This window comes from Equus caballus, chromosome 3 (assembly GCF_041296265.1).
Source record: "Equus caballus isolate H_3958 breed thoroughbred chromosome 3, TB-T2T, whole genome shotgun sequence".
Lineage (NCBI taxonomy): Eukaryota > Metazoa > Chordata > Mammalia > Perissodactyla > Equidae > Equus > Equus caballus.
In genome coordinates, this window is record NC_091686.1 from 72,800,001 (window position 1) to 72,822,882 (window position 22,882).

General features: G+C 37.2%; 1 protein-coding gene across 1 annotated transcript in view; it reads left to right on the forward strand.

The window, feature by feature from the left end:
* LOC100067368 (transmembrane protease serine 11G) overlaps window positions 1-10,717 on the forward strand; it is a 39,681-nt gene extending 28,964 nt beyond the window's left edge. Inside the window, exons 6-10 of the mRNA XM_014738580.3 lie at window positions 1,521-1,559; window positions 2,077-2,248; window positions 3,225-3,484; window positions 6,809-6,951; window positions 9,100-10,717. Coding sequence (XP_014594066.1) covers window positions 1,521-1,559; window positions 2,077-2,248; window positions 3,225-3,484; window positions 6,809-6,951; window positions 9,100-9,261 — 776 coding nt within the window. The 3' untranslated portion in view covers window positions 9,262-10,717. The remainder of the gene's footprint in view (window positions 1-1,520; window positions 1,560-2,076; window positions 2,249-3,224; window positions 3,485-6,808; window positions 6,952-9,099) is intronic.
* Window positions 10,718-22,882: the final 12,165 nt, after the last annotated feature.

Sequence of the window (22,882 nt, forward strand, 5' to 3'; positions counted from 1 at the left end):
AGCTGTGAACTAACCATAATTCCACTGCTCTCCTACTGATCCATAACCTACAGAGGGTGACAATATACTATAACTGACCTTATGGTGAAATGGTTGCAGGAGAAGCATTTTGCCTCAAGGACTATTTAAATCATGTCCTTAATAGATTTGCCTCATATATGATATTATTGTGGGGTTATAAGTAAGTAATACGTAATGTTTGTCACACTCCCTGGTACATAGGACTCAGTAAATTATTAGTTATCATTACTATTCCTTTATTCAGCAAGTATTTATTGAGAACCTATTTGTGCCAGGAACTAAATTCTCTGTCCTCAAAACTAACATTCTAATTGAAGTAAGAAAGATAATGACCCAGGAAACAAGTAAATCAACAAGGTAATATCAAATAATATGAAGCTCCATGCAGAGAATAGAGAGTGGGAGGCTACTTCAGATTTGGTTGTTATGGAAGGCCTCTCTGAGGAGAGGATTTTAAACTGAGATGTGAATTACAATGGGGAATCAACCATAAAAATGCCAAGGAAAATCCATCCTGGCAGAAAGAAGCCAGAATAAGGACGGTAGGCAGAAACACCTTGTCACAATCAAGAAACAGGAAGGCCAAGGCGGCCATTGAGTAGTGGCTAAGAGCAAGAGCAATTCAACACGACACCAAAGACAAAAATAGGGACCGTATCATGCCGATCCAGGTAGGAAGTCTGTGTTTATTCTAAAGGCCACAGAAGCCATTAGAGGATTATTATTGGTAAAACCCAATTTTAAGGGATTTACTCTAATAAACTCTCTGAGCATAGTTCCCTGCAGATGAACTCAAAGTTTCTCTTTAGAGTCTGACCTAAATTAAAGACTCATTAATCTGCAGGCTCACTAAAACTCCACTCTAGCTTTCATCTCAACAAAATGTGGGGCTGAATTTCTCATTATACTGACCGGCATAAAGAATAATTCATGTAATTTTGAGGGACAGTCATTAATCATGCTTCCTTCTATTTCACTTTATGAAAAAATGACTAACATGTTTTGAGCAATTGTTAGTATATTGGTGGATTTTGATTCCACTGGAAACCTCTGTGGAGATGCCAGGCATCTAAGATGCTTTGAATGCCTTTACCATAACACTACTGTGCAAATGAGGACAGAAAGAAAAGGTGTCCAAACATATGGCAGTACAAATGTAAAGGTGGCCCTAGAGCTCTTCTTTTCAATCTATATTTTAATAAATTGGTACAGTGTTAAGTAATTAGATGCGGCCTTCCTTCATGGCAAATGCTATCCTTCTCTATGCCAATGATTTTATAAACATGAACCAGGATTTTCTCAGAGTCCACATATAGTCAGAAGAAAAATTTAACTTATATCTAGGCCTCCCCTTTATGTAGAATTGTATTATATTACCTTAAATTAATAATTTCCTGACTAATTCAGTTCCTCCCAACCAGAAACATTCATGTCATGTAGGCATAGCATTTTAAATTATAATTGTTCCATTGGTGAGTAATCATCTTGTTTTTTTCCAGATATAAATGAAGCACAAGCAGAGCACATTCTGAATAGCTGTAAGTTCAAGAACATCATTGAGATGTTCATAAACAAAATCATAAAACTCGAAACACTTGGCATTTCTCTATTCCCATGTCTATTATTTCCCAAAAGCATCTATCTCTTTAATATGTGAACTTTGACATTTATGCTATAGTAGTGTGATGGTTGTGCTATTAGACAAGTATTTTAAAAGGAGTCAAATGGTATTTTTCTGCAATAAGTAGTATACATTTCACACTCAGAATTGTCAAATATCACTGGGATAAACTGCTGTACATAAGAACATGACCCAGAAAAATGTGAAAAAAAAATGTTAGGTGAAATTGCTTTAGATGAGAGAGGGTGTTATATATTATATTTTTTTTAATTTAATCATTTTTTCAATGTAAATAATCACTATTATGTCATATAATTTTGATTAAATTTTTAAGGCAAGGCAAGTTTATAAATGTTTCTATCTTTAATTATGTGCTAAATATACCTGCACACATTTATAACTCTGGAAATAAGCATCTTATTCCCTTTTGACAGGTTGTGGTTTAGGGAGGGAGCCCCCGTCCATGGAAAGAATTGCTGATGGTTATACTGCAAAGAAAGCTGATTGGCCATGGCAAGCCAGCCTGCAGATGGACGGCATACATTTCTGTGGAGCATCTTTGATCAGTGAGGAGTGGCTGCTGACTGCCGCTCACTGCTTTGACACGTAAGTCCTGAGTCTGTACCAACAGGATCACCAATTTCACCGCTTCTGCTCATGTTCACTTCCTCTAACTCTTATCCCTTTTTCATTAATCATGTTATGCCCCTCAATGGTACTCATGATTATCCATCAGGCTTAGAAGAAGTAACAACTACTGAAGAATAGTAGAAAAAATTAGAGACAGTATCTTCAGCTCCAATTGAATATATATATTCTCCAGCAATCTCAACTTTAACTAAGATCAAGCCAACACTGCCAAAACTTAAACACATTCAGTTTTCCTGAGCTATACTGTGGATTTTTTTAAAACCCTGCTAATAGTATCCCAACCCAGAAACTTACATCCAATTATCCCACGTGAATATCTCTGGTGCTGTGCTTTTTGTATGCCTTTTGAAGATTTAACATATGGGACACTTTGAGATAAAGAGACATAGTAACTCTAGTGAAATTCATACAAAATGGGAAAATATCCTGGATAAAATGTTAACTAAAGAGAAAGGATGAGAAAACAATATATAAAATGTGGCTCCAATTTTACACGTCTCTCTCTTTCTCTCTCCATAGCTATACCTGCATTTATATAACCGTGCATGGATATGAGTATATATGTGTGCATGTATGTGCATATATGTGGGTATATATGTCTAATTTTTACTTATTTATATTTTCTTCAACAAATCGGTATTACTTTCATAATCAAAAATAGCAATAATATATTGTTTCCTTTAAAAAAATACAAAGTCCCCCTCGAGGAGAGTAATTTAAGGTACCTTAGAACAGGGTATTTGATGTCAGCTAAAGGAAAGCCAAGCAGTCCTAGGGGAGAAGCCTCCAATAAGAAAGTGGGAGGATCAGAATCAACGATCACTTTAAACAATTTGCCCTTCTCACACACTTATGCCCCATGCTCACCCAGAGTCCTGGGCAACATCAGATCAGAAATGAACCAACCATAATCCTTTTAATCTGTAATCAGTTACAAAAACCCCAAACTCTGGACGGCTAGTTTTGGAACAACCCTGAACCCTCCACTGATGAGAAGAAATGTGCAGTCAATTATTGTTCATGAAAACTATGCTGCCCATAAGCATGACGATGACATCGCTGTGGTGAAGCTTTCCACCCCGGTAATGTTTTCTGAAGATGTGCGCAGAGTCTGTCTCCCGGATGCTACTTTTGAAGTCTTGCCTAACAGTAAAGTGTTTGTCACTGGATGGGGAGCATTAAAAGCAAATGGTGAGTATCAATAAACTCTCAAGCAAAATATGCAAATCCATCCTCCATTTGAATGGAGATATAAACTAAGATACAAAATCAAAATATATAAAATAGATGTAATCAAGATGTCCCATGAAAAATATGGCAAAAAGAACCCAAAAAAAACCGAGATATGGTGTATTATGGAAACTTTGGCTACTACCATTACAGTATCTATGTTTATCATCTTCTTTATGGCCTATTTTGGAAACTAGTTATAATTTTCTTTTCAAAAACTGTTAAAGCAGGGGCAGGCCCAGTGGCCTAGTGGTTAAGTTCTCATGCCCCACTTTGGAGGCTTGGGGTTCACAGGTTTGGACCCCAGGCATGGACTTACACATCACTTATCAAGCCATGCTGTGGTAGCGTCTCACATACAAAGCAGAGGAAGATGGCACAGACGTTAGCTCAGAGCCAATCTTTCTCAAAAAAAAAAAAGTTAAAGCGTATTTTTTCACATCCTTTTTTTCTTTCTGTTGCTGTCTTTCATTTTTAGAGATTCTGCTATGCCTCCATGATGCTTAAAGTATGTGATTTCTGAGCAGTAGTAATGATAAACTTCTGTAATGTGTCATGCAACTAAACAAAAATACCCTTAAGTAAGCATTTTGAATGGCATGTGTGAGGCAAAACATAAATGAGCCCCCTCTGATCCTTGTATCTATGGAGTAGTTTTTGAGCCAGAGACTTTATTAAGTTGACAAATATGACATTTTACTACACTTAATAATACAAGATAAGCTGCAAAGATAGAACTTTAGATCCTGACATGAGTCTCTAGTTCCTGTGACTCTTGGTTGGACTTTTTATACATGGTTTAATCTGCCCTTGAATTTCTGATTCTTGTTCCAGGCTGTTAATATAAAGTCACAGTCTTATTTATACACTTGCTCAAAGTATAGCTTTTATCTCAAAGTACAGTCTTTATCAGTTGATTTTTATAGAATTCTGCTTCCCTTCAATATGCACTCCAAAATTCTGGCACTGAGTCCAGGTTGATACTCTGTTGTCATAACCTGAGCATTCTTTTCCTCATCTCTGGAGGACCCAGCTTGTTCTACAGGCAGTGGTGATAAGTATGGAAGGAAATTAAATCCTTTGGGATTAGACAAGCCACTTACTGATAGGAGTACAAGGAGATAGCATCTACCTCTAGGGAAGCACCATTCCACTTCCTCTAGAATCTAATTAAACCTGACACCACCTCTCCCAGAGTACTAGTTTGGGATGATTTGGGACTTCACCATGAATCATTCAATGCCCAAGAAAGTGCAGATTACTATGCATTGATCTATCTACTCTTACAGGTTGCACACTTTTCAGGAATAAGGTTATGAATTTGTTAGACATCAGGCTAAAGCTAATCTTTAGATATTTGATTATGGGGTTTTTTTTGGTATTCCGAAACTGAGACAAGGGCTACTCAGGTTTTCTTCTCTAACCTTCTAAGATTTATCTAATTATATCTAATTAGAATCTTAGTACCAGACAGCTTATAAAATGGAAACTTCATTCTGGATGGTTTCTTCCTTAAATAGTTGATAATGTAAAATAGCTCGTTATATTGTTAAAGCACTTGGATTGACTTTGTAAAAATTGAGATTAAAGAATTATAAGCATTTGAAATTTAAAACTAAGCATTCTAGATGAATTGGCTAAAATAAAAATAGGCACACAGAAATTATAAGTATTGGAATGCAATTGATTAAATCCTAGGACTACTTATAAATTTTAAATATCAACTAGAAACAGCAAAATAGATAGTATTGAATATTGCTGAGGCACCTACACAAATAAATAGTTAAAAAGTCTGTATGAAGAGCACATAGTGAGCAGATTCTCTCACTGGGAGCATTTCAAGCAGAATGAGAGATAAAGTAAAGAGAAAATGGTCATAGAATGACCCTCCCATGCTTAAAAATGATGACTGAGGTGAAGAAATTCACTAGAACCTAGATAATTTTAAATGACTGTTAAGGAGTTGGACTTAGTTTTTCAGAAAGATAGTCAATTCTAGGTAAGTGAATTTATTAGTTTTAAAACAGAGAATTAGACTTAGTTACAGTGAATGACAAAATCCCTAGAAACCTAGATCTTCTCTTATAAAAGCTCTAGCTCTTACCATCCATTAACATGGATGCACAGCTTCCAGACCATGAGAGTTTTAAATATATAATCCTAATCTCTACAATTCACTCCATCTTCCATTGATTGAAGTCTGAATATAGGACAAGGCACTATTCATAACTGATTATATTCGTTATTTTTTAACCCTCACAATAAACATATGAGATAGGTATTATTTTTTCCTTTTTATAGGTGACTAAAACGATGCTTAGTACGGTTAAGTAACGTGTCCAAGGCCACATAGCACATAAATTTTGCAAAGTGTTCAAACTTATATCTGCTGTCTCTAAGACCAGAGCCCTTAGCACAGAATTACCCTGACTTGTTGCTCAAATCAACAGCACTGCCCTTCTTCATCCTCTCAATTGTCTTTGAACCTGTTATAAATAAAGTATCCATCTTTATATGAAGGACTAACAATCTTTAAAACTGAAGCTGTTAAGGGAGAATAAGAAGAATACAATGGCTAAAACAGTACCATACACAACTAAATAATACTTTTCCTATAATAAAAAAAATTTAAAAATGTGTAGTTAATTAGTAAAGCATGATCTATTTCCTATCTTAGTATTTGTTACTTACATTGGTATTAGTTGTGGATAGCAATTTGAGCTATTATCAAAGTTGACGTGGTCTTTCTTATGAAGTAATAGGATTCCAACTATTCAGTATTAAAGTTACTTCCTGAGAGTGTAACTTTGTGCTCTACTGCTCTTGCTAAAGGATTTTCAATTCCCAATATAGCTGTGTCCTTTGTAAAGCGATGAGGCAGATTTCTGGCTAAGGCAAGGTAAACTGTCACAGATTATCCCGATTGGGGAGAAATGCCCTGGGTTTAAATCTAATGTTATCCTGCCTTTGGGTATGTGATCACAGCAAGACTCATAACCAGGTGAGTATTCGTTTTCTCATCTGAAAAAGAAAATGTTCATATCTACCTTTGGTGGTTGTTGCAAGGAAAATAAGATAGTGGAAGCAAATGTGCCAAGAATGGTACCTAGACATAGAAGGCACCCAAGAAATATAACTGGAATCTGACCACCATCATCAAGCCCAGAGTCCTACAGCTTCGAGAAATATATTTTATCACTGATCCATCCTTTGCAAGACACAACAATTAACTATCATAAGCAACAATGTGGAAATTCTTCATCTATTTATTTTCTTCTTCTTTAGGTCCCTTCCCCAACACTTTGCGACAAGTTGAAGTAGAGATCATAAGTAACGATGTATGTAATCAAGTTTATGTATATGGTGGTGCTGTATCATCAGGAATGATATGTGCTGGATTCTTGACAGGAAAACTAGATGCCTGTGAGGTAAGAATAGGCTCAAATCCACAAAAATAAATTTGTTGAATAGAGATGGCTTTACTGAACATAGACTAATGTCACTTCATGTGACTCCATACATTAAGTTGTGGATGAGAGAGGAGAGTGTAAAAAGAGGGACTGGAAGAACCATAAGACATACTCCTCATTTAACACCCTATTATTATCCAGAACTATATGTAAAAAATGATCACCAGACGCCAATTAGAAATCTGATTAGAGAAAAGGACTGGAAGCAGAGAGCAGAAACCAAGTCAGGAAGCCACACAATCATTGCTTCCAGCCATGATCATAACCAATGGTTAGGTATCTAATTTCTATCAATCATAAGGCAATGTGGGTTGGGATCTGCAGATGTCTCCAGGGCTAGTAGAACACATCTCACCAGTGCTTGAACCTTTGACCTTAAACAGTGTACATCCAGATAGAATTATACTAGTTAGGGAAAAAACCATGTTTATCTAAAATTATTCATATTAAAGTGTTACCTCACAAATCATGTATAGAAACTACTTAAATAAATAGCATTTTCCCATAGCCATCAAAACATTAATTTTAAGCATTAAACCTTTAAAGAGAATACCAGTTTTAAAGTCTGGCTATTTAAAGGACAAAAACTAAATACTGAAAATAATAAAGATTTTACCTATAGCATTTGAAACCAGGTCTAATAGTTTAACAATTCTTGAAGGATTAGGAATGGCTTTGAGAACTTGACACATCCGAGTGCTTTTATTATTTGCAAAGGTGCCACTAATCTGTCACTGGCTGTCTCTTATGTAATGTAACAAACATTCATTCACTTACTCATTCAAATTTTGTGAATTGTAAGGTACCATGGCAATTACAGAAGGAAACATTAAAAAAAACCACAATGAATTTACAATCTAATAACATAGCATACAAGTAACTAAAACAATGAATAAACAACTAGGATTTGAATAAACAACTAGAATAAATAGGATCTATTCTAGAATACGTCTCCTTTCATTCACTTTACTTCCTGAAAAGTAGAAACAACACGGGTGGTCCAAGATACAACTGGATCACATGACTTTTGAGGAAGAACATAAATAAATCCATATTTAGAATAGACTCAAACCCACAAAAATGAACCTGTTGAATAAAGAGTTCTATTTGAGTTTATTCTATTAAGGCAGCAGAGGTTCTCTTTCCATTGGTCCACTCCCCTTTGCTTCCTTCACCACTAGCATACTGAGGATGTAAATTAGGATGTGGGCCTATGAGAAAGGAGCTGAGAAGGATAGCTTTTGGTGGACCATAATTTTCACACTCTGTCCACTGTGCACTGGAGTGTACTAAGAAGCATGTGAAAGGAAGAGAGCTAAAGGCACAAGACTCTAGGACCCCACACCTGCTTCAAAGGGGATCATCTCTCCTATTAAAAAAAATGTCTGTAAGGGGTTTCCATATCATACCTCTTTTGAATAAATAGATTCACTGCTAAAAGATAAAATTAAAAATCATTTGTCTAAACCTTGGGTCAAAGATATCAGGGAAGTCTTCATGATTCACACACTTCAAACCAGGGGTTCCACCTTAGCTTGGGAGAAAAATCCTTTGTGTGGTAAATGGTGTACATTTGCCTGAAGTGCCCTTTGCATATCTTCCTCCTCTCAAACGTATCCCTGTGCAGTGACGCAGTGTCCAGGACATCTTCCTATCAGCTGGTGTGCGTGGAACAAGGTGAGATTCAAATTCAATGCAAGAGATTACTTCCACCTAACAGAGTTAGGAGAGGCTTCATGGAGAAGGTGACATTTAGCTGAGGCTTGAGATCATCATTTATGCAAAAATTGGATGCACAGACTTAGGTTCAGTTTGTGCTCTCTTTTTAGAGGAAGCAAAACTAAAAACTATACAAGGATAAAACCGAAACCTTAGCTGTATTCACACTATCTTCCAGATGAAGACATTAATAGAGATAAGCAGAGATCATAATATAGATAATAAGCTCAATTACCATATTAATACTAATGGTAAGTAAAAATAATTAGTTTTGCATACTTCAATTCAAAATATTAATTTATTAGACATTCAGATGCTGATTAACGCAGATTTCTGACATCCCTTTATTTATTCCATTGATGTTATTTTTTTCTTCTTCTTCTCCAGGGTGATTCTGGCGGACCTCTGGTTATAGCACGTGACAGAAACATCTGGTACCTTATTGGAATAGTAAGCTGGGGAATAGACTGTGGCAAAGAAAACAAGCCTGGAGTTTATACCAAAGTGACTCGTTATCGGGACTGGATCAAATCTAAAACTAACATTTAATGCAACATCTACCTCTACATCCAAAATGTAAATGTTATGTGTGGTCTGTAGCAAATTGTGTGTTTAGCATGTGTTGCCGTGTATATTGTCATCAGTTTCAGGATGCAAATAAGTGCGATCTGACAATTCTCCCCTTAAACATGAAGAAAGCAGGCTTTCTTCCACCTCACCTGAAGTGCTTTGCTGACCATGAGCATACAAGATACTGTCAACTCCACAGAGCTGCTGCTGCCATTGCTGCTAAGTGTCTCTGATTACCTCCTTGCTCATCTTTCTGTCCATACTACACACTTCTCATTTTAGAATAATCTAGCAGCTTTATCAGATAAGTAACAAGTGGCTAAGCATTCTCTATTTTCTCCCTGACAGAGCATGCTGCCCTTCCCTGACTCTGCAGTTTGTATCGTCCTCATCGAATAATCCTCATTAAGAATCTGTAGGTCCACTGTACTAGAAAAATCAAGGTAACTAGTTTTGGCCAATGCTAATACAAATGACGGAGGGGCACTAGACATGAAACTAAAACTTAGGGATGGCACCACTGTGAGTCCAATCCCTTTGCCCTCAGATGCACGTTTAACCTCTTTGAAACTTGAAAAAAGTTGACATTTACGTTTATGCCCAATAGTACAGATTTTAAGCTCTTTAAACTACTCTAATGTTTACTTTGAAACAATGAATGAATCCTTGGATCAGACACCAGGAGAATTGAAATATTGCCTAACAAAGGATTCTGTTCTAAACTATGCCATAATGCCTTTTGGTACTTAGAAAATAAAGACAAAGTTTCTTGGCCTTTTCGTGAGGTGGAAACAACAAGCAGCAAGGACTCAGTGAGAAGAAGCTACTTTCCATCTCTAAAAATTGGAGAAATTCCAATCCTGGTGTAAATTTACTTTTCACTTCTGTTTTACTATTTCTTAATGCATTTTATTTTGTAAACAGTTTTATTTTCAGTCAACTTCCAGAAAAATTAAAGGCCCTGCAGAATGAGAAGCCAATATAAATTAGATATTCTTAAATAACTTACATGAGAAGCCAATATCAAATTAGATAGTCATTTATACTTTGATGCGAGATTTTGGGGAAGATCTTAATGTATAACATTTAAATTTACTGTTAAAAAGTGGCCAGCACTCTTTGAAAATGGTATTTATGGAGAATATTCAAATAATCAGAAAGTATCTTTGGAAGGGTTTCATTACTATGATAAAACAGTTCATTTTTATATACACTTAAATACACATTCTGTGGCGTTATGTATGACTGTGCTCTAGTGTTCAGCAGAACTCAAACCTTTTCTGTGCATCCAAATCTTTATTCGCTTCCCCCCTTTCTGATTAATTAATGAAATGACTGCCACGTGATTTTCTTTTGAGTTTTATATCACGTAAAAGTCTCTCTTGTCCCTTGTAATGTTATATGGTATACATTAAAATATATTTATAATAATAAACTCAAACTCATTCTTTTTGAATAGTCGCCATACTACAGGGTTTCTCAACCTTGGCGCTACTGACTTTTTCTCAGAGAGAATTCTTTATTGTGGGGGGAGGGTGGCAGCTACCCTGTGAATCGTACAATGTTTGGCAATATTCTTTCCCCCTACACACTATTTGCCAGTAGTAATCCCCACTAAGTGGTAACAGCCAAAAATGTATCCAGACATTGCCAAATGTCCCTTGGGGGATAAAGACATCCCTGGTTGAGACCCACTGCCATGAGATCCATAATCAGAGGAAAAAAGTCACTGTTAAAAATCTTGCCCCCATAATTTCCTTACATGAGTTTGGGAATACCTTCCTTCTCCCCATTTTTATAATGCTGATTTATTGAGAATGCTAAATGACCATCTATCATGGACACACTCATATCTAAACAACCCTTGTCAAATTAAGATCATTTGGAAACTGAAGGTGGTTGGAGAAAGGAGGCTGTTAGAAGGCTGAGCTGCTACTGGCAAATAATTCATCTTGATAGATAGGTAGATAGATGGATAGATAGATAGATAATCTCCATATAGATGTATTGAGATCTATAGACATACATCCATAGAGATCTACATCAAGAGATAAGAGAGATTGATTTGTCAAATACCCAAATCTTGCATAATCACACCACATATACTCTATTTAGTATTCTCAGAATGTATAAATACTGCTTGGAAAGAGATTTATGTATTCATCTGAGGCAGAATGGCTCAGTCCATCACCACTAACGCTGAAGAGTGGAGAATAGAAAATTACATAGCACCACTATGCACTAAAAGCTACACTGTTCAATATGGTGGCCACTAGCCAGATGGGGCTATTTAGATTTAAATTAATTAAAATTAAATACAATTAAAACTAATTTCCTCAGGCATGCTAATCACATCTCAAATACAAAATAGCCACTTGTGACTAGTGGCTACTACACTGGGCAGCACAGATATACACTATTTCCATCATGACAGAAAGTTCTATAGACATCACTGACCTAAAGCATTCAATGCAACTACTTATATAATCACTCACTCATCTAACAAATATTTCTTTAACCTCTCCGTGTCCGACTTTGGGTACTCTAGACACTGGGTACACAATTGTGTATAAAACCAAGTTCCATTCTCAAGACCACATAAAGAGGTAAAAGTATTTTTGATAACTGCTGTTGAAAGTAGCAAACCCTTTGGGGAGTGTGGTTGGCCAGGCATAGCATGACCACTTTTAAACTCTCCTTCCTCTAGCAGCACTGGTCCACTAGTAAAGAGGGGACTCTCTGTATGAGCTATCGCAGGCCCCCCCGGAGACAGATATGTAGACTAAAATGATCAGAAATGGGTTTTTCAACCTTCCTTAGACAAAGATCCCAGAACTTCCCCAGTTTACGGTACATTAAAGAATCAAAAAGAGTTTCCATTGTTTTTTAAGTCAACAGGGAATTTCTTATAACCCAGAAAGATATATTAATGGCAACCAAACAAAAGAATAGCAAATAATGGAGAAGCGTCAGAGTGATTTAGTCACAAAGATAAAAACTTTTAAATGGTATTTTAAGCAAGAAGTCAACCCAAATAAAACAAGGATTAGATTGTGCAATCTGTTAATGTCGTTTTGTTGTAAATGAATCCAGGCAATGCAGAAACCACAGATCACTGTGACCCACACCTATGTTCATTAAAACGCTCCAAGAAAGACACTAAGAAACTTTGACCAAACGTATTACTATGCTGCCATCTCCTGGTCCATGTTATTTTTAAAGTATATTGTAATTTTATTTCAAGCTATAGAGTTACTTGAGCTGTTTTCCAACATAGCGTAGTATAAAGAGAAATCTGGCAATCTCTCCCTAATTTTCTCCTAAAGTAATGAAAGTTTCAAGTTTTGTATACCCTTTCATATTGTTCTCTCTGTTTATACAAACATAAACAAATACATCTGTTCAGTTATACAGCATTAACCTATCTTTTTCTTTCAAAAATGGTATCATTTTATATGCACACACATACGTATATGCATATATATCTGGGCTTTCCTTTCTGCCAATATGGTGAACTAGTGTAGAATACTTACTCCCTCCCCCAAGTCAACCAAATCAGATAAACTACAGAATAAAGAGGTAAACATGGATTCTAGGCCAGGAAATTATAATAAAAGTGAGAGACTGTGAGACTAGGGCTGTCTTGAACTGGAATACATAGGGAGGGTAGATGGCTGAAGCCTGAAATGGAATGAAACAATAGTTGAAAGAAAGCTTTTAAGTTTTACTCTTGTGTCCTCCAACACCTTGCCTTGCCCTGTGTTGCCCTGAGAAAATGTTTACCTGCTTTTCATAACAGAAGCTAGTCTCAGCAATCCAGACCACCAATTTTGGGAGTATCAGGGTAAATGCCAATGAAGGAGAAGAGTTTCTAGCAAGGGTGGCAATGAATCAGCTGCTTTCAGGGCTTTGCTGCTTCACCCTCACTCCTCCAGACCTCCAGGGCTGGTGCATTAAAATTTAGGGAGACTGTTTCCTCCCAGCACTGCTTCACTCAAAGAGCCCAGCTCTGTAGCTGCTCCTCCTAGGTTCAGCCTTCACCTGCAGTGGAGTGTCACCACTGAACTTCTTAACTATGCTCAAGCCCCTCTCACCAGCTCATTTCTAGTGGCTTTGGTAAATGGCGTGTCCTCTGGGCCCTCCCATGGAACATATCCCTTAGTGTGTCTTCTGGCTTCACATAATATATGCATTCCAGCATGCTCATTTCCCTCAGCCTCTTTATTTCTTCCTCCACTGTCTACCAGGGCAGTTAGGGCATTTCTGCTTCACTCAGCCTTGGCTATTGCTTTCTCCAGGGTGTCAAGAGCTACCCTCACAGCAAACTTGACCAATCTCCTTGGGTCCTTGCCAGGGTGTTTAATTCCATATCTCAACAAATTCTTACTTATTCAGTCTTCCATTCAGCTCTCCTTCATCAAGCACCCTCAAAATCCAATGCCAAGAACAGAAGTACTCCTCTATTGGTACATACTCACTAATTCCTACAATTCTTATAGTGCAGTCTCTTTCCTCCCTTCTCAGTCCCAATCCATGCCCAGATGAGCTATGGGCCTGGTTGTTAATTTAGCCTGTGGGAATATCCCTTGAGGAGGCATCCGTTGCCTTGTAGGGGAAAGGAGTCTGTAGCATCATTCAGCGAGTGAGTTCTGGCCCTTACTAAGGAGTCAGGGACTGCTTCTGAAAATTCTGAGAGTTCAGGGGATCTGCAGAACTAGCATCTTCAAGGATATCCATCCACTTGTCTCCATCTTACATTTCAAGGTCCTAGGTTTTCCCAACCGGGAACCTGATCTAAGCAAAGAAGATCTGCTTTGACTAAACATTCAAACTCTGGGAATCTAACTATTAGATCTTCAGCCCATTGCTTGGCTGTGTCTACTCTTGCTCTGTAGGAGATTATAGCCTCTCTGTAACTGGCTCTCACACTTAGCCTTTAACTGATTGTAAGTGAATCTCAGTTTCTCTATCCCTTTGCAGGGCAACAATGCAATTTAGCAGTCACCAGCCAATTCCACTATCTTCGTAGGCACTCCTCCTTCTCATCTTTCAATTGCCCACACCATTATCCTTGTAATGCTATTTCCTCTACCAGGAAGTTTTCCCAGGTCACTGCTGGTGAAATTTTTAGTAATTCAGATATCACTTTATGCCAAGGATTATCTGTTCACCACATGCCACTCAGGAAGTTATCTTCTTTACCTAATATGCAGTGAAGTGAATTAGCTGGTCCTAAATTTTCTCATTTCACGCAATCAGACCCCAAGGTGGGATTTGAGTCACACGAGATTTATTGGGGAAATATCTGTAAAGAAAATGGGATACATGTTGAAGAGTCAAAGAGATCTTACAGAATGCAGGTCAGTAGAGAGAGTAGGAAGAGAGAGAAGGAGAAGAGTTGGATAGGAAGAGTCTCACATGGCAGTGCAGTTCCAAGAAAATTTAGCCAAGCCTCTGGGGCATCCTCAAGTCAGTCACCCATCAGAGGAGTCTCACATTTCCCAGGAATGGGCCTGCCCTAACAGCCCTGCTGTGCTTGATCGTAGGCTGGGAGAAGCCTGTAGGAGCACGGCCTCATTGTGAGTGCAGTGGTGAGGTCACAGCACTGCAGCTGGGGCCATCTGTCCATTATATTCTCCAAAGCTGGAGATCTGGGAGGCACATTTCCATGATCACCACAACCATGGATCCCTGCCTAAGAAGTATGCACAACAGTAGACTCCAGAAATAGATTAGAGACATAGATGAGAAGGGAAAAAGTGATAATGTCAATACAAAAAAAAAAAAAAAAGGAAGAATGTCTTTGCAACCCAGGATAAGGAATAGATTGTTAAAACAAAGCATAAAGAATATTAACTGTGAGGCAAAAAATATATATAATACTTTTGACTATTCACTGCTTCCGTTAGGTAAATAATACTATGGATAGAATGGAGAAAGATATTTTAAATGCCTTTAACTGAAACGGTAGTGACACTAGAAAGTACTACTGCAAATCAAGAAGGAAAAGCACAATCTCACTAGAAATATGGGTAAAGGATATGCAAGGCAATTTACAGAAAAGAAATCCAAAAACCTAGCAAGTATATAAAACAAATTCTCAAGTAATTAATACTGAGAGAAATGCAATTAAAATAAAAGTAGGGCATCACTTTACACCTAGTGACAAATGGAATAATGGCAAGTATGGGTCAGGTCACAGACTTGGACTACTGGTGTTAGTAGCCAATCATGGTCTTCAGAATTAATGACCCACCTCTATTCAATTGTTGAAGGAAGGAGAGAGCATTTTCTCACTTTGCATAAACTTCTAAGGTTGTTAGAGTAAGCGGTAAATAATTACTCTGGCTTTCTGTGCGAAATAACCAACACAGATTTCATCCTCAGAGGTGCCGGCAGTAGAAAGTAGTAATGTTTGTACATTAATGTTTTAACTTAAATAGATTCTTATATTTATAATTGATACTTGTAACAAACTGCCCTAACTGGTAACTTTGATTAAAATAAGTACATTAACACAGCCCCTTCTTTTTGTTCTACTTAGTTAAAAGTGTGGACAGTATGATAACATAGGGGAGAAAGAAATATTCCTCTACACTTCTAGGTTCTTCTGGCTAGTCCAAGAATTAATTGATATGAGACAGATTAACAGGAGAAAAACAAATGAAAGTTTAACAACATGTATACATGAGAGAGCCCCAGGAAAATCGAGGAACATGCCAAAATGGCAGAAGCCCTCACCTTAAAGGCCATCTTCAGCGAAAGACAAAGGGGGATGTTGAGGGTAGTACCTTGAGACTTTGAAGAGGAGGAAGGCAATACGCACGGGGATAGAAAAGCAAATGTATGGTAAACAAATGTTTGCTATGCCTTGCAGAGACAATGGGACATGGAGAGGACTCTAATCTCTAGGCCCCGCCCAGTCTCCCTTGCCGCACCTAACCCATATTTTTTGTAGATATCTCTAGTGATAGCTCTGTTCCTGTTACTGGCCATTTACCCAAATTCTTTTTGGCAGTTAAGGGGGAGGTAAAAGAAAACTTCCTGAGTCTTCTGTTTCTTGAAAAATAATCAATCTAAAAAAATCAATATCCCTAAGAGGCATATTTTGGGGTGGCAAACTCTGTTCCCCTTCAACAGCTATGCCAGTGATATTCCTAAATCATTATCCAAGCCATGGCCTTTCTTTTGCGTGGAATAGGATAAACCGTCTCTTCCAAAACCTCTAGGACAATAGCCTACACAGAACCATCTCTCAGGAGAACAGAGTTGCCGAGTGTGTGGGATTCAGGTTTGCCCTGCTCACTTCAATCAGAACTGCTTTAGTGTGATCTGTTTCATGTATTTATCTTCAGCACAAAATTCAGTTAGAACAAATGGTTCCACTGCTTCATCCTCCCCCCCACCCAAAAATAAATCTTGTAATTCATTGTTTTAGGAGGACATTTGTTATATTTTGTCACTCAGTTCAATAGGAAATGGAAGAGAGGTCAGGTATAGATTCTTGTGTAAATGGGAGAGAGATTTTGAAGAGAATAAATGCAGGTCATGACAAGTCAATGAATGCAGGAGACCCAAAAATGGATGGAGCAGAATTAGAGAACAATATCTTGTTTGAGTATATTGAATTTGAGATGTAAGAAACAGGTTCATATAGAATTACTCCAGAAGGCAGAACTTTAATGCAGAAATATAACAAACATTTAAAGACATTTGTGGGTTCAATGCATACAGATGACATTTGAATCAGTGGCAGTGGATTAGCTCACCAGATGATAAAGAATGTTCAGGAAAACCAGAGTGAAATGGAAGTTAAAATGGTCTCAAGAGAAACAGAAAGAAGAACCAGGAATGTCACGTGTCATGGAAACCAAGGGAGGAGAGATCTCATAAGGACTGAGTGATCAACAATATAGAATACTGCAAGAAGATCAAGAAGGGCAAGGAATGAAAAAGAGGCCTATAAATTTGACATTAGAAAAATTGTCTGGCTTTTAAGAAAACTTCTGAAGGGGAACAAAAATTTCCAACCCCAAAATGTGTCTCTTTAATTTGAGGATTATTTTGGGCTGATTATTTTCACAAACAAAAGACTTGTGAAGAAACTTTGACTTTCCCCCTAACTGCCTAAAAGAATTTAAGATAGAAGACCATTCTAGGAAGGAGCTATTACCATAGATAACTATAAATATAATTGCAACTAGGTGTGGCAGACAGAGAAACCTAGCCAGGCCATTTGATCAAAGTTCTCTCTGTGTCCCATTGTCTCTAGATGGCCCAACAAACATTTGTTTACCAAACATTAACTCTTTTCATTTTCTGTAAATTCCCTTCTTTCTCTTTGAAGGCCGAGACCCCTGTCCCCTTCTTCTTAGTCCAGAATGACATACATATCTCATTTTCCTGTCTTTGGAATTTTTCATGCTTCTGTGAATTCCCCATGTGCATGTATTAAACTTTGTTTGATTCTCTACTGTTAACTTCCCTTACACCATTTTAATTATTTGATCAATGATAAGAACCAAGAGGGGAAGGGGGGATATTCCCCCTGCCTTATACATCAATAATGTATTGTGGATGGATTTTTTTTTAAGCAGAGATTTAGAGTTAGAAGAAATAATGCAGGTCTTCTATTGTAACCATCCCTCCAATGACTGTTTTCTCAGATCATCACCCCTTCCAAGAGGTGATCCAGCCTAGCCTTGCCAGGGACAAGGGTCTCACCACATGCCTTGTCAATGCATTCCATCTGTTGATAGTTCTGTTAAAAAGTCACTAATAGTGTGTTCACAATAGTTCTAAATTCTCTCTCATTTGTCACTTTACCAGATATTTGAAGACAGCTATTGTTTCTCTCAAGCTATTGATAATGCTGGAATTATTACGTTAGATGTCTAGTTCATAGAGATTTGTCCTATTGTTTCAATGAATAAGTTACACATATTTCCCATATGTAAATACATAAATATACACACAATATTAAAAAATAAAAAAGTTTTTGGAAACAGAATTTTGTTGAAATAGATATGTGACTGACAATAAAGTTTTAACAGTCATTGAATTTTTGAGTATCAGTCATCTCTCTTTACAGTTGAGCAGTTTTGCAAGCTATTATACCTATTTAATAGTATATTTTTCATAATTTCTAATTTACGCTTAGCCAAATTCTTCATGGTTTATAATAGCAAAAAGCTGTAAACAACCTAAGAGTCTAACAATAGGAAATGCAAGCAGAAAAGATTCTTAGAACATTCCTTAATCTTTAGCACTGGCTGACAAGAAAGAATATGAATGTTATTTTGTTTTGTTTCATTACTATACATTATGAATTTCTGGTAATGCATACATAACAAGAAAAAATAGACAAAAGACATTAAAAATAAATCAAACAGGGGCCAGCCTCATGGCCTAGTGCTTAAGATTGGTGTGTTGCACTTTGGCAATCTGGGTTCAGTTCCTGGCCATGGACCTACACTACTCATCAGCAGCCATGCTGTGGTGGAAACTCATATACAAAATAGAGGAAGACTGGCACAGATGTTAGCTCAGGGTGAATCTTCCTCAGCAAAAATAAATAAATAGAGAAATAAATAAATCAAACAAAAAAGGAAAATGAGCTGAGGGAGTGATGGACATCAAAGAAAATGGCAGAGTAGGGAACTCCAGGGAATCATCTATCCCAGAAAAAAAAATAAGTGGCAAAAGCTGCCAAAATCAACGTCATTAGAATCCTGGAATATAGTCAAAGATTTACTGCAACCAATTGAATGCCTAATCAGGAGAAAGGCCACTGAAACAGGGCAGAACTCTGTGGTGTTTTAGCCTACCCTTGCCTCAACAAACTCCTGGGCAGGGTGGTAGTCTTGAAGAAAGCAGCCCCCATTCTTGTTGTGGGTTTCTGATTCCAGAATAATCAGAGCAGACCTTGTTCTCAAGGAATTGTGTTTGTCTCTTTTGACCTATCTGGGGGCTCCCTTAGAAACTAAATCAAGAGACTTGACTTTGTTTCTCCTCCCTGAAACTTTCTCAGGGCAGAGAAGCAGCTATGTGGAAGATGTTGCTTGAAAACACTGAAAGACCAATGAACAATGTGGGGCTGCCTGGGAAAAAAGATAATAGTTGGAGCAAACAATAGACACTGAATCCTGGAAGGAAAAATAGAGAGTAAGATGCTTTGGGAAATAAGGGCTTTGAAGAACTCCTGCAAATACTGGGGAATCTAGAAAGCCACATGTATCTCCAGGGAAGGATACACGTTCAGAAAATACCTGAAAAGACCATAAGCTTTCATCTCTGGCTGTTATTTAGGTTCAGAGAAAGCAGAATATAAAGACTAATGAAGAGTGATAAATGACCTGGTTAAGTGTTGAGTTGTTGAAGGAATTCCTTCAACACAGAGCCAATTTGAAAAGTCTGGAGAATTTTTGTTGGGCTTCTTTTTCGTTTTGTTTTTTCTGGGTGGTTGTTTTTTTTGGTTCCAAGCATTAAAGGAAATCCATTAGCTGACCACTAAGCTAAAGGAACAGAGACTTCAGAGAACACAGCAAAGAATGACTCTTTACAAAAATAGTTTAGAGAAGTCACTAAACACAGTAACAAGTACAACCCACAGCAAGCAACAATAACAAATTGTGGGGAGGGGAATAATCTGATTTCCAGAGTTACCCCATCATAATATTCAGTGCCCAATTTTCAACAAAAAATTATGAAGCATGCAAAGAAAAGAATGGCCCATTCACATGAAAAATAGAAATTAACAGAAATTCTCCCAAAGGAAGTATAAACATGAGGTTTAATAGAAAGACTTTCAATTATCCCAATGACATTTTTTGTAGAAATAGAAAAATTCACTCTCAAATTCATACAGAATCTCAAGGGACTCCAATTTAGACAAAAGCATCTTGAAAAAGAACAAAGTTAGAGCTAGCCTTGATGGCCTAGTGGTTAAAGTTCAGCACACTCTGCTTCGCGGTTTGGGTTTGATTCCCACGAGTGGAACCATGCCACTTGTCTGTCAGTAGCCATACTGTGGTGGTAGCTCACGTAGAAGAACTAGAAGGACCTACAACCATACAACTATGTAGTGGGACTTTGGGGAGGAAAAAAAAAAAGAGGAAGATTGGCAATAGATGTTAACTCAGGGCCAATCTCTAAGAAAAAAAGAACAAAGTTGGAATACTCACAATTCCTAATTTCAAATCTTACCACAAAACTACAAAAGAGTCTGGTACTGACAGAAAGATAGATATACAGACTAATAGAATAGAATAGAAAGTCCAGAAACAAACTCTCACATAAATGGTCAAATTATTTTTGACAAAGTTGCCAAGACCATTCAATGAAGAAAGGACAATATTTTCAACAAACAGTGGTGTGAAAACTGAATATCCACGTGCAAAAGAATGAAGTTGCACCCTTACCTTACATCATATATAAAAATTAACTCAAAAGGGATCAAACACCTAAATGTAATAGCTAAAGATATAAAACTCTTAAAAGAAAACATAAGGTACAAGCTTCATGATATTGAATTTGTCAATGATTTCTTGGATATGATACCAAAAAAAACAAACAACAAAATTAAAAAATGGTAAATTCGACTACATCAAAATTTAAACATTTTATGCATCAGAAAATACTATCAACAGAGTGAAAAGGTAATCCATGGAATGGAAGAAAATATTTGCAAATCATATATCTAATAAGGAATTAAGAGCCAGAATATATCAAGAACTTCAACAACTCAACAGCTAAGAAACAAACAGCCAAATTAAAAAGTGAGCAAAGTACTTGAATAGACACTTCTCTACAGAAGATATACAAATGGTAAGAAGCACATGATACGATGCTCAACATCACTAATCATTAGGGAAATGCAAATCAAAACCACAATGAGCTATCACTTCACACTCATTAGGATGGAAGAAAAAAAACAGAAAATAACAAGTGTTGACAAAGATGTGGAGAAATTGGAACCCTTTTGTGTTACTAGTGGGAATGTAAAATGGTACAGTTGTGGAAAATGAAAGGTGCTGTCTTAGGCATTATTGCTATAATAAGAATGTCATGAACTGAGTGGCTTCAACAACAAACATTTATTTCTTAGAATTATGAAGGCTGAGAAATCCAAGATCAAGGTGCCAGTAGATTCTGTGTTAGGGGAGGGTCCCCTTCCTGGTTCATAGATAGCCATCTTCCAGCTGAGTCCTCACATGGCAAAAGAGGTAAGAGAGCTCTCCACCAGGGTCTCTTCTATTAGGACACAAATCCCATTCATGGGGTTCCACCCTCATGACTTAATCACCTCCCGAAAAACCTACCTCTTAATACCATCACATTGGGGGTTAGGATTTTAACATATGAATTTTGAGGGGACACAAACATTCAGTCCATAACAGGTGGTTCCTCAAAAAATTAAATATAAATTACCATATAAGCCAGCAATTTTACCTATGGATATATATGCAAAAGAATTGAAAGCATGACAAACACATATTTGTAAATTCATGTTCATAGTAGCATTATTCTCAATACCCAAAAGGTGGAAGCAACTCAAGAGTCCATTGGCAGATGAATGGACAAACAAAATGTGGTATATACATACAATGGAATATCATTCTGCCTTTAAAAAGGTGAGAATTCTTGGCTGGCCCTGTGGCTGAGTGGTTAAAGTTCCACACACTCCTCTTTGGGAGGCTGGGTTCACAGGTTTAGATCCTGGCGCAGACCTGCTTCACTTGCCAGCCATGCTATGGAGGCATCCCACATACAAAACAGAGGAGGACCGACATGGATGTTAGCTCAGGGCTAATCTTCCTTAAGAAAAAAAAAGAGGAAGATTGGCAACAGATGTTAGTTCAGGGCAAATCTTCCTCACCAAAAAAAAAAAAGAAGAAGAAGAAGAAGGAAATGCTGATACTTGCTACAACATGGATGAACCTTGAGGAAATTATGCTAAGTACAATAAGCCAATCACAAAAAGACATACTGTATGATTACACTTATAATATAATATACCTAGAATATTCAAATTAATAGAGACAAAAAGTAGAATCATGGTTACCAGGGACTGCAGGAAGGGGAGTCAGGGTGTAATGGGTACAAAGTTTCACTTTGAGAAGATGAAAAGTTCTGGAGATGGATGATGGTGATGGTTGCAGAACAATGTGAATGGACTTAATGCCAAAGAACTGTACATTTAAAAATGGTTAAAACGGTAAATTTTGTGATATGTATATTTTATCAGAATTTAAAAAAACGGAAATAGAGAAACTTAAAAGGAGGGAATATAGAACAGAAAAGATGACCATGTCAAAACTGAGGCAGAGATCAGGGTTTTCAGATACAAGCCAAAGAACTCCCGGAGCCACCAGAACTAGAAGAGGCAAAGGAAGGATTCTCCCTAGAGCCTTTGGAGTGAGTGTAGCCCTGCTGATGCCTTAATTTCAAACTTCTAGTCTTCTGAACCTTGACAGATTACATTTCTGTGTTTTAAACCACCAGATTTGTGGTAATTTGTTACAGCAGCTTAGGAACCTAACACAGTGATGTAAGAAGCAAGGTCATCAGCTAAGAGTGAGAATGAAAAAGTAAGTGAAGG